We start from the raw sequence: 13,225 nt of genomic DNA on the forward strand, positions 1-13,225 counted from the left end.
AGGAAACCAACTGAAGCGAGGGAGAGGTTATTTCAGACGGTTTCCTGTCCTTGGTGGGGCGGATCCCTCTCTCAAGGTGTGCTGCATGGGTGAGGGGTAAATCAGAATTCTCTGTTCACACATCACGTTTTTTTGTTGTTTTGTATTTTGTGCCTTGGTTGGGTTTTTGGAAAATAAAGCATGTCACTTCTTCCTGCATTTTTCAGCGTTTTTTCACCCATAGGAAATAATGGGTGGTGAAAAAAATGCTGAAAAAAAGTCCCAGACAAACCCCTGTAATATATGATCTTCTGATGTTCTGTGATGTTCTGTGCCATTTTCTTTCTCTCTTAATCCTTCCCACTTTGCAATCCAAGTCTTCTCCCTGACAGCCCAGAGCCTACAGATGAGCACTGATGAAGGAGCACGGAATGCAATCCTGCTCATCAACACCAAATATTTAAGTGCTCTAGTTTACTTTGTAGATGCAGGTCTGGATGATTGGGAATTAAACACAGACACATGAGTTTCAATGAGAAGTGCTGATAGGCAGGAATACGTCACATAAGAGGAGGCTATCCAGGGAAAGTTTTTGGATGGATCGAGAAAGGAAGAAAATCATAATCTAAATTAGCCACTCTTATGTGCTGATTATATATAAGATGGCCAACCCTTTTGTATCAATGCTCAGTTTTAGGGCTCAAGTGTATTACTATTCTTCTACTTTATACAACCTTTCAGTTTAACACTAGAACTACTGATGGAGTCATTTTGACTCCTTTCGTTTTTTATTTCTCTTCTGTGACTACATTTTTCAGAATTCCGGCTTGAAACTCGGTGACTTTTCCTCAAATATGATGTGAAAAAAGATTTTGTGAGAATAAATAATTTTGGTGAAAAATTTGCGCGTTTTTTTCAAAATTTACCAAGAACTACTGAAGGGAGTCATTTTGACTCCCTACTATATTTTGAGGTCCTTTTGTCACTAAATGTTGCTATAAAGTTTTGTGCATAATTTTTTCACTCTGTCTTATTTACCCTGATGTTCATATAGATGCAGTTCAATTTACATGTCAACTTTTCACATTTTCCTTGTGTTTTACCTGCTTGTATTACTGTGTAATGCTGAACAAAATAGCTTGTTTACTCTAGGCTCTTATCTTATGCTAATGAAGGGTGGTGTTTTTCTAAGGTCCTAGCAGGAGACAGTATTCTGGATAGTAACTTTACTTTCAGTTCAGCTGAAGAGACAAAGAGAACAGACGCAGACATACGAGCTCTGAAGACTCATACAGGTATGAATTGTTATGAAATAGTTTAGCTGTCTGTCAACTGATTCAGCGCACCTACTTTTGAAGGTGGCAGAACAGTTATTATTTCTTTTAGTTTTCATTTCATTTCTATTTTTCAGCAGGGAACTATATAGAATTATGGAATTTGTGAGGAATATGGAGAGAAGACGTTTGATAAAGCCTCAGGATATTCTGGCTACTTTGCAATCCATACCGGAGGATGAATCGGAATCCGAACTGCAGGAACATGTATTTGATTCTGACAGTGATGAAGATTTCATTCCTCAGAACATATCAAGTGAATCTGAAGACTCAGAAGGAACAAATCCAGAAGGTAAGTAGTTATGTGTATTTATTTGTTCTTCCACACACTGAGTTAGGGCCTGTGCACACTAGCAGAATTCTGGCTGAATAGCCATCTGGATATTCTTGCCGTAATACAGGCCGTACCTGCCCGCTCATGCCTGAAGCTCCGCTCCGAACCCCGGGCTGGAGCCGATGTCAGGGACAGAGCAGCGCTTGCTTACGCGCGAGCACGGCTCCGTCCCAGACAGCGGCTCCAGCCCGGGGTTCGGAGCGGAGCTTCAGGTATGAAACTCCGCTCTGTACCTGAGCGGGCAGGTACGGGCCGGATTGTGGTGAGAATATCCGGTCGGATATTCCGCCGCTAATCCAGCCAGTGTGCACGGACCCTTACAAAACAAAAATTCTAAATATTCATCAACTTTTTTACAGATATTCCAAGCACATCAACTGGGGATCGGGCTCATGCAGTTATGTTGCCTCGTGACCATCCTCCTGGTCGTGGACAGAAAAAATCAGCAAAACGTCCCAGAAATGAAAGAACAACAGATAACGATGGCGGCGAAGGTAATGCAACAACAAACACCAGAGAAGGCGAATCTGAAGGAATACTAGTTTCAGCGGATGGTATTCAATGGAAACCTGTTGAAATTAGAGAACACTTGCCTGGTAGGCGTGACAGCCAAAATATTCTTCGAGAAGCACCTGGCCCTACAGGATACGCCAGAAGAAATATCATTATCGATAGTCCTTTGAGCGCATGGCGTTTATTTTTTGATTCATATATATTGACACATATAAAGAACTGCACGCTTGCAGAAGCATGCAGGAACAATAATTTACAGTTTACTCTATCTGATGAGGAGCTAGATGCATTCATTGCGATATTCTATGCTCGTGGAATATCTGGCACGAACCGTCACTCGATTAGCAGTATTTGGTGTAATGACTGGGGAATACCGTTTTGTAAAGCGACAATGTCTAGGGACCGCTTTGTTGAAATTATGAGGTTTCTCAGATTTGATGAGAAATCTACTCGATCGGAGAGACTGCAAACGGACAAGTTTGCTCTATTTTCTACTGTGTGGGACAGGTTTATTGAAAATTGTATTGCGTGTTACAAACCTGGCCCATACATAACGGTGGATGAGCAACTTTTCCCAAGCAAAACTAGGTGTCCATTCACGTAGTACATGCCTTCCAAACCAGATAAATATGGCCACAAATATTGGCTAGCTGTTGATAAGAGGAGCAAATATCTGGCAAATGGCTTCCCTTATCTAGGCAAAGATGACACACTCCGTGCTGAGGACCGTTTAGCTGACCATGTGGTAATGAAGTTATTGGACCCGTTTTTGAAAAAAGGTCGCAATGTTACAACCGATAATTATTTTACTTCAGTAAAATTAGCTAAACAGCTAAAAAGCAAAGGAACAACCATCGTGGGAACACTGAACAAGATAAGGCGAGAAGTGCCTAAAGAAATAAAATCCATGAAAGAGGAATTGTACAACACTAAAGTGTTTAGAAATGAAGACAATTTTACACTTACAGTATATCAAGGAAAGCCCAACAAAAATGTTGTCATTTTGAGTTCCGTCCATCCAGATGTTGTTGTTGCGTCTGATTCCGCTAAAAAAACTCCAGAAACGGTAAAGTTTTACAATGAAACAAAATATGGAGTAGATGTAGTGGATCAGATGGCACGAAAATATACCACACGAACATGCACAAGGAGATGGCCTGTTCATGCATTTGAAAATGCCTTAGACTTTGCGGGTATAAATGCATGGATAATATTCAAGGAGATTACCCACCAAAAAATGTCACGCAAGGCATTTTTGCAAACGCTTGTGAGAGAGTTGAGTGGTCCTTATGTCACAGATAGCGAAAAGGGTTCCACGTCCCAAGTTTCTACATGCTCAGAAGTGATGGTTCAAACAAAATTTTGCCAGATCAAAGAAAAGTGCAAGAAAAATAGATCTGTCGGAAATTGTAAGACTTGTGGTAAGTCTTTGTGTGGGCAATGTACTGCCATAAATCAAAGGCAATGCCTAAAATGCGAAACACCAAATGTTTAGAAGGTGAATTCTGCGCCATATTTTCATTTTTATGCTCCTCCACCTACATTTTCTCTGCTTTTTGTTCTTCAGTTGTTGTTTATATGTGTGCACTTGAATAAAAAAAAATGTTTGAAAAACGTCTATTATAATTATTGTTATTTTCTGTAGAAAAATAAGAAAAGCAGAAAAAAAACAATCAAAAGCATTACTGTTGGATCTCACAATAATAATACATTACAAAAAATATAATTATTAATAAATAACCACAAATGAAACTCTAAAAATAAACGAAAACAAGCAAGGAGTCAAAATGACTCCTTTCAGTAGTTCTAGGCGGGGTCACGAGTCCAGTAGTCCTAGTGGTAAGAGTTCTTTTTTTTAAACTTCATTTCATGGATGCTTGCCAACTTTTTTGGAATGTCTGGGAGGTACCAGGAAATAGGGGAGATCTCCCAGACTTCTGGAGAAGTTGACAAGTATCCGAGACCCTTTCCTGAATCTGCCTAAAATCAGTTTTGAAACATTGGCAAGCAGGCTTTTACTAGAATTTACTGTACCTCTGTATGCCTCCAAACAGAGTGATAGCAAGGTTTTTTTTATCTAATATGTATTAATTAGTGTTGAGCGAGCACTAAAATGCTCGGGTGCTCGAAGCACAGGCCGAGCTCGCCGTGATACTCGGGTGCTCGACCCGAGCAACGAGCCCAATGTTAGTCTATGGGAGACTCGAGCATTTTTGCGGTGGCACCCCCGGCAGTCTTTTAAAAGCCTAACAAGTGCCCAAAACGATAGTGACAGTGCTCAAATGACATGGGGACAGCATGGGGATCGCCCCAGGAAGCATTTCTGACCCCCAGGTCACTGCTGTCAACAACGTGGTCAGAGGTATTAAGCCACTTTTACAGGCTCACAATAAAACGTTCAAAAACGAAAGTGAAACTTTTTTCCTGTGAAATATGTTAAGGAACAACCTTTCCAGGGTAAAGACTTGTGTATAAGTTAAAATAAATGACCACAAACAAAAATACTCCTCCACACCTTCGGCTATGTTCACAAGTAGCATTTTTTATGCGTTTTTGCACTTTTGTATTGCTTTCAACTATGACAAATGCATTCAATGTCATTTTAACATTTTACAACCTTATCTGGCCATGTGCTGTGTGACACATGCATAAAGTGCTGAAAAGACAAGGGACAGCATGGGGAAGATCCCTGGAAGCATCTCTGACTCCCAGGTCAGTGTCTAAAAGTGTGCCCATCAGAAGTGATCCTTGCCGCATCAGAAGATGCAGACTTGCAACTATCCCCGTGCAAGTCCTTGTACCAGGACAGTGTTCAATTGTACCTCCCCCATTCCTTGCAATACAAGCTCAAGTATGCAGCCCGCCACCCACCCACCCCCCAGGCTGCAATACCATACTGCTTGCTTGCTTGAACTTGAAATTGGGCCTTTTAGGCATGTGGAGGCGGAATCTGGCCACCACGTCATGGCTGTGTTGGCGGCCTGGAATCCATACTCAGTCCCCAGCCGCCCGGCGGCCGGGTGTCCATACTCGGTCCCCAGCCGCCCCGCGGCCGGGTGTCCACACACGGTCCCCAGCCGCCTGGGGGCAGCTGGGTGTCCATAAACGGTCCCCAGCCACCCCTATTTCTCCTTGGAACATCCCCCCACACACTTTTCTTAGCCCGGCCTGCTTTAGGCAGCATTGGACGAGCCCACCAGAGAACCAGACTCCTCCGGTGGGCCCTGACTTCTCCATCGGTGGAGTTGAGAGTGCCAAGGTGAGGAGCATGATGATGATGACAGAAGTTAGCATCTGCTATGTTTTCTTTTAATGCAAGTGTAAGTGTGCAGCCTGCCACCCACCCACCCCCAGACTGCAATTCCATACTGCTAGCTTGCACTTGAAATGGGGCCTTTTAGTTTGGAGGAGGCCGAAGCTGGCTACTACCTCATGGCTGCTTCGGCAGCGAGGTATCCATACTAAGTCCCCAGCCGCCCATATTTGTCCTGGTGTGCCTTATACATAAGATTAAGCGCGTATACCAAAACATTACCTGTGCCCTCCCCAGTGCATTTAGTGGGAAGGAGAGCCTATTCCGCTGTAGTGTGTGCATGCCAAACCCCTGTTCATGGTACATGCGAAGATGCCTCCCACCTTGCACCTGTCATTGAAGACTTGCAACTATCCCCATTCAAGTCCTTGTCCCAGGGCAGTGTTCAATTGTACCTCTCCCATTCCTTGCAATGCAAGCGCAAGTATGCAGCCTGCCACCCACCCACCCCCAGGCTGCAATACCATACTGCTTGCTTGCTTGCACTTTAAATTGGGCCTTTTAGGCATGTGGAGGCGGAATCTGGCCACCACGCCATGGCTGTGTCAGCGGCCTGGTATCCATACTCAGTCCCCAGCCGCCTGGTGGCCGGGTGTCCCCGCTTGCTCCCCAGCCTCCAGGGGGTGGCCGGGTGTCCATACTCGGTCCCCAGCCACCCCTATTTGTCCCGGTAACCTTTCCCAAACTTTTCTTAGCCTGGCCTGCTTTAGGGCAGCATTGGCCGAGCCCACCGGACTATCAGACTCCTCCGGTGGGCCCTGGCTTCTCTATCAGGGGAGTTGAGAGTGCCAAGGTGAGGAGCATGATGAGGATGATAGAAGTTAGCATCTGCTTTGTTTTGTTGTAATGCAAGCGCATGTATGTAGTAGCGGCTAGGCCTGAGGTGGTCAGCGTTTTGGCGCATATCCTACCTCCTCCGAGGATTGCTGGATGTTTTCCTGCTACTATCCAAGTTCTATGACTCCCGTTAAAACAAAGCTTCAGGTGATAAATGATGGATGAGGTAGTGGTAAAGGAGAAAGAGCAGGAGGAACAGGGACCATTCACATCAATATCAGGCCAGTCAACCAGATATGTCTTGTAGGATATGTTTCTGTAACAAAAGGAGCGGTTCGGCTACACAGTTATAGGGCATGCAGTGAGTGCAATGCCTACCAAAAATTTCGAGCCACTCCAATTCCCGTTGGAAATGACATGGAGGTCAGAGGTCGTTAACTAAACCTTTTTTTCGATTTATAGCAACTGGGTCTCCCGTGCACTGTTGGCCTAAGCAGTGAATGGAAGGCTTTCCAAAAATTATGAGGAACTGCAATGCCCCTTACAAGAGCCATGTGTGGCACCCCAGGGGTCTGGTCACCACAGTAATAGAGATATTACGTCGGAGAGCAAGTGGGAGGTTTCCTGGTCAGGATCCCTTAAACATGCAACATCCTCCTGCCCCAATCCTGGGAGGGGAGAATTCTGCCCTTATAAACTGGATCTGGGGTGGGGTTGAGTGAGTCAGAGAACAGTCAGAGTCAGAGTGAGAGCAAGGGAAAGTAACAGCAAGCAGCTCTGTAGGAGCTAGGAGCTAAAAACCAGGGTCTGGAAGCTGAGCAGAGCTTGCCCTGGCAGAAGACAATAGGAACCGGACACAGGAGTCCGAAGCTGTGAGGACTTATATATCCAGCAGCAGAAACCAGCCGGCAGGGGATTTCAGGTCCTCTGGCCATAGAAGCCCGGAGGCTCAGTCACAAGCAAGGGACCAGCACCGCCGTCGTGGAGCGGAGGCTAACAGAAGGCCCCAAGTCACCAGCCATACCGGTGAGCACTACACGGTACACTCAGGGACGTGGGCTACTTCTACCCGCTTACAGCAAGGTAGCTAGGAAGAGTGCAGACAGACGGGGAGGCCTACAACTCCACCTGGCCAGGGGAACTCCTGCTTGCTCACAGACTGACCAGGCCTCTTATGCTAGCCAGTACTCCCGGGAGGGTCTACCTTATAATCATCAGTAAAGACCCTGAACTGCACTGCAAAGACTCTGAGTCATTCCTGCTGCGCTCGTGCACCATCACCCCCATCATCCACACTCACTGCCCTGAGGCTATACTCCTCACGAGGGGAGTTATCCCATTCTATGCTGCGCACACAACACCAGCCTCAGCAGTCTGCCTCGCAGCGGTGGTACTCCCTGACCGCAATCCACGGGTGGCGCAGTCGGACAATTAACCTCTAAACCTAAGAAAGACTGCCACTGGTTTGACCAGCCTGAGCCACGGGACCGGGTCACCGCCACGGAGACTACAGACCCCAGAGACCCGGCACCGGGTATCCCATACACGTGTACACACGGCCCAGGGGGCGCGTCACATGCATTACAGCATATTACAAACATAAGTCCCATTATTGGGGAGTGGGTGTCCCATGGTATTTGATTATGCTTTCCAAGCAAAAGCTGCCAAAAATTAGGACGGAGCAACTTGCATTGCCCCTTACAAGAGCCATGCAGTACAGCATATTACAAACATAAGTCCCATTATTGGGTAGTGGGTGTCCCATCGTATTTGCTTCTGCTTTCCCAGCAAAAGCTGCCAAAAATTAGGACGGAGCAACTTGCAATGCCCCTTACAAGAGCCATGCAGTACAGCATATTACAAACATAAGTCCCATTATTGGGGAGTGGGTGTCCCATAGTATTTGCTTCTGCTTTCCCAGCAAAAGCTGCCAAAAATTAGGACGGAGCAACTTGCAATGCCCCTTACAAGAGCCATGCAGTACAGCATATTACAAACATAAGTCCCATTATTGGGGAGTGGGTGTCCCATAGTATTTGCTTATGCTTTCCCAGCAAAAGCTGCCAAAAATTAGGACGGAGCAACTTGCAATGCCCCTTACAAGAGCCATGCAGTACAGCATATTACAAACATAAGTCCCATTATTGGGGAGTGGGTGTCCCATAGTATTTTCTTATGCTTTCCCAGCAAAAGCTGCCAAAAATTAGGACGGAGCAACTTGCAATGCCACTTACAAGAGCCATGCAGTACAGCATATTACAAACAAAAGTCCCATTATTGGGGAGTGGGAGTCCCATAGTATTTGCTTATGCTTTCCCAGCAAAAGCTGCCAAAAATTAGGACAGAGCAACTTGCAATGCCCCTTACAAAAGCCATGCAGTACAGCATATTACAAACATAAGTCCCATTATTGGGGAGTGGGTGTCCCATAGTATTTGCTTATGCTTTCCAAGCAAAAGCTGCAAAAAATTAGGACGGAGCAACTTGCAATGCCCCTTACAAGAGCCATGCAGTACAGCATATTACAAACATAAGTCCCATTATTGGGGAGTGGGTGTCCCATAGTATTTGCTTATGCTTTCCCAGCAAAAGCTGCCAAAAATTAGGACGGAGCAACTTGCAATGCCCCTTACAAGAGCCATGCAGTACAGCATATTACAAACATAAGTCCCATTATTGGGGAGTGGGTGTCCCATGGTATTTGCTTATGCTTTCGCAGCAAAAGCTGCCAAAAATGAGGACGGAGCAACTTGCAATGCCCCTTACAAGAGCCATGCAGTACAGCATATTACAAACATAAGTCCCATTATTGGGGAGTGGGTGTCCCATTGTATTTGCTTATGCTTTCCCAGCAAAAGCTGCCAAAAATTAGGATGGAGCAACTTGCAATGCCCCTTACAAGAGCCATGCAGTACAGCATATTACAAACATAAGTCCCATTATTGGGGAGTGGGTGTCCCATAGTATTTGCTTATGCCTTGCAAGCAAAAGCTGCCAAAAATAAGGACGGAGGAACTTGCAATGCTGGCACCCTAGTGGTATAGTGGTGGTGGAGGCTGAGGATAAGGAGAAGAAGATTAAACAGCCGAAACGAGGAAGCGTATACCCATGTGTGGGTGTGAAGCGGTGCATGTGAATACACCTCCCGAAATAACAGTGGATTTGACTTTATGTTACTCTGCTGTCATTTGGTGGTGATGAGAAGTCTGGCCCAATCCAGCCCTTGTTCATTTTGATAAGGGTCAGCTTGTCAGCATTGTCAGTTGACAGGCGAGTGCGCTTATCAGTTATAATTCCCCCAGCGGCACTAAAAACACACTCCGATAACACGCTAGCGGCAGGGCAGGCCAGGACCTCCAAGGCGTACAGAGCGAGTTCATTCCAAGTGTCCAGCTTGGATACCCAATAATTAAAAGGCACAGAGGAATCACGGAGGACGCTGGTACGATCGGCAAGGTACTCCCTCACCATCTTTTGAAACTTTCCACTCCTTGTGAGAGTACCCCGCGCCTCAGGGCCTGTAAGCTGGGTGGGTGTCAGAAAACTGTCCCAGAACGTTGACAGTGTTCCCCTGCCTCTGCTGGATTGGAGTTGCATCTCTCTCGCCTGTACGCCTTGGTTGGGCAACGAACTGTGACCTCTGCCGCTAGCGTGTTCAGATGGGAATTTTTTTAAGAGTTCTGCAGCAAGGGCCTTCTGGTATTGCCCCATTTTTGTAGACCTCTCCACCTCAGGAATAAGAGAGTGAAAGTTCTCCTTGTAGCGGGGGTCTACAAGTGTAACCAACCAGTAATGACTGTCACCCAACATTTTGACAACACGAGGGTCACGGTTAAGGCAGCGTAACATAAAGTCAGCCATGCGTGCCAGACTGGTAACGGGCAAGATTTCCGTGTCCTCACCATGATGACGACTGACCATGCTCTCCTCCTCCTCTTCCTCCTCCCCCCTGTCCTCAGGCCACCCACGCTGAACCGACGGTATGACACTTGTACAGGTACTACCATCTACAACGCATGATAGCAGCTCCTGTTCTTCCTCCTCCTCCTCCTCCTCTCCCTCATTGTCCCCCAATGCACGTTGGGATGAGATGAGGCTGGGCTGTGTGTAATCGCCCGCTACGGCTTTTTGATCCATCTCATCATACTCTGGCTGCAATGCCTCCTCTTTAATTCTCTGCAGAGAGCGTTGCAAAAGACAGACAAGTGGGATGCTGACACTAATGATGGCGTCATCGCCACTCACCATCTTGGTGGCCTCCTCAAAGTTTGTCAGGATGGTACATATGTCAGACATCCAGGTCCACTCCTGAGGTCTTATGTGTGGAGTCTGACCTGAATATCGACGGCCTTGTTGCAGCTGGTACTCCACAACTGCTCTCTTCTGCTCACAAATCCTTTGCAACATGTGGAGGGTAGAGTTCCAACGTGTGGGGACATCACACACCAGTCGGTGTGCCGGAAGCTGCAAACGCTGCTGCAACACAGCAAGGGTGGCGGAAGCTGTAGCCGACTTGTGAAAATGAGCTGACAGGCGGCGTACTTTCACGAGCAGATCTGGCAACTCGGGGTACGATTTAAGAAACCGCTGAACCACGAGGTTAAGCACATGAGCCAGGCATGGTACGTGTGTGATCTCACCTCGCCTCAGAGCCGCCACCAGGTTACGGCCTTTGTCACACACGACCATGCCGGGATGTAGGTTCAGCGGTCTCAGCCACAGATCTGTCTGCTCTTTCACAGCTGTCCACAACTCACAAGCAGTGTGAGGTTTATCACCTAAGCTTATGAGTTTCAGCACAGCCTGTTGCAGCTTGGCGGAGGCAGTACTGCAATGCTTCCAGCTTGTAACTGATGTGGTGATATCTGAGATGGAGGCTGAACATGAGGAGGAGGAGGATGCGCAGGAGCTGTACACTGTGGGGGCAACTCTGACTGACATAGGGCCCGCAATCCTCGGTGTGGGGAGGATGTGTTCCGTCCCAAGGTCCGACTGGGTCCCGGCTTCCACTATGTTTACCCAGTGTGCCGTCAGAGAGATGTACCGTCCCTGGCCACAAGCACTTGTCCACGTGTCCGTTGTCAGGTGGACTCTCCCAGTAACTGCGTTGTTGAGGGCACGGCAGATGCTTTGGGACACGTGCTTGTGGAGTGCGAGGATGGCACACCGGGCAAAATAGTGTCGGCTGGGGACCGAGTACCGAGGGACGGCCACCGCCATAAGATTGCGGAAGGATTCCGTCTCCACCAGCCTAAAAGGCAGCATTTCCAATGCAAGCAGTCGTGAAATGTGCGAATTTAGGACTGTGGCCTGTGGGGCGTTAGCTGCGAATTTCCGCTTTCGTTCAAAGGTCTGGGATATGGACAATTGAACGCTGCGGTGGGACGTGGACGTGGACGTTGATGCTGTTTCTTGAGAAACTGCCATAACAAGTGAAGACTGAGAGGAGGGGGCATCTTTACATGCAGTATGGACAGGGGATTGCCTTGCACACACAACAGGGGGTTTTATTGCACGCACAACAGTGGAAGAAGCAGTGGTGACACCCGCTGACACTGGTCGTGGACCCTGGGTTTCGCCCCACAAAGTCGGGTGCTTTGCTGCCATGTGCCTGATCATGCTGGTGGTGGTCAGGCTGGTAGTTTTGTCACCCCTGCTGATGCTGGCATGGCAGGTGGAACATATGGCCTTTTTGGGGTTATCAGCAGAGTCTTTAAAAAAATTCCAGACTCTGGAATACCTACCGCTTGTACTGGCAACGTCCCTCGTGTTGGTGTTACGGGGAACGGTTGCCTGCCTTCTGTCTGCGGCCACCACACTGCTTCTTCCTGCCTGTTGGGGTACTCTGCCTCCCTCCCCCTGTGTGCTGCTGGCCTCACTCTGCATGTCCTCCTTCCACGTTGGGTCAGTTACTAGATCATCCACCACCTCCTCCTCTTCCACTTGCGCACCACGATCCTCCTCCTCACTTCCTGGCAATTGTGTCTCGTCATCGTCCACCTCTTGTGACAGATTGCCAACGTCGACTTCCTGTGGCCGTGGCTGTTCAAATATTTGGGCATCGCAACATGGGATCTCCTCTTCCACCACTTCAAGCGTATCAGGCGAGGGGCCCAAATATGGAAATGGACCAGTGAACAGCTCTTCAGAGTGTCCAAGTGTGGGATCACTTGCTGTCTGACGACACTCGGCATGGTGGGAGGAAGGAGCATCAGGGTGAGGAGGAGTATGCGGTCGAGACTCACGGCTACTAAGAGTTGACCGTGTGGAAGACAGACCGGAGGTGGTGGTGCCCAGGTAACTGGAAGTATTATCTGCTATCCAATTAATAACCTTTTCACACTGATCAGTTCTCAATACTGGTGTTGTTCTGTGATTCCCTAGCAATTCGGTCAAGAAGTGGGAGCGAGAAGATGTGGCTGTTGGTTGTGGCACATTTTCACCTTGGCCACGGCCCCGTCCTCTGCAAGAACCATCACCAGAACGTCCACTTCCACGTCCCTTGCCACGCGCCTTGCCCATTGTAAATGAAGTAAAATAGCTTACACTTGCACTATCAAGGGAAAAAGGGTAATAAAGAGTAGATTAGAACCGTGGAAGAGGAAAACCACAGTTATTGTTTAATGGGGTATACCACACTCTTTTAAATAGAGATATTTGCGGCTGAACAGTGAGCGACACACTCAAACTGCTTTTTTTTTAGACACCAAAGGCCCAAAACTGGATAGTACAGTGATTTGACCCGTGGAACTGCGAAACCACACTGGGATGTTGGGCCTACACAAGACTATTTTCAACAGATATATTTTTGTGTCACAACAGTCAGGAGACACTACTGTTTTTCTTTACGGAAAAAACTACCAAAACCTGAATAATAGAAATTTTTTACCGTAGGATGGCAAAACCACAGTTATTGTTTACTGGGGTATACCACACTTTTTTAAATAGAGATATTTGCGGCTGAACAGTGAGCGA

General features: G+C 47.3%; 2 protein-coding genes across 2 annotated transcripts in view; one reads left to right on the forward strand and one right to left on the reverse strand.

Annotated features, from left to right (window-relative positions):
- The window catches only part of AGTR1 (angiotensin II receptor type 1), a 153,971-nt gene that overhangs the window by 42,189 nt on the left and 98,557 nt on the right, over nucleotides 1-13,225 (reverse strand). The gene's annotated exons all lie outside the window — the stretch shown is intronic.
- The window catches only part of LOC141258508 (uncharacterized), a 47,097-nt gene continuing 35,038 nt past the window's right edge, over nucleotides 1,167-13,225 (forward strand). Inside the window, exons 1-3 of the mRNA XM_073673498.1 lie at nucleotides 1,167-1,274; nucleotides 1,391-1,605; nucleotides 2,007-2,395. Of these exons, the coding sequence (XP_073529599.1) occupies nucleotides 1,410-1,605; nucleotides 2,007-2,395 (585 nt within the window). The 5' untranslated portion in view covers nucleotides 1,167-1,274; nucleotides 1,391-1,409. The remainder of the gene's footprint in view (nucleotides 1,275-1,390; nucleotides 1,606-2,006; nucleotides 2,396-13,225) is intronic.

The sequence above is a fragment of the Phyllobates terribilis genome, unplaced genomic scaffold (assembly GCF_046119375.1).
Source record: "Phyllobates terribilis strain yellow unplaced genomic scaffold, ASM4611937v1 Scaffold_3__8_contigs__length_932513732, whole genome shotgun sequence".
Taxonomy (NCBI): Eukaryota; Metazoa; Chordata; class Amphibia; order Anura; family Dendrobatidae; genus Phyllobates; species Phyllobates terribilis.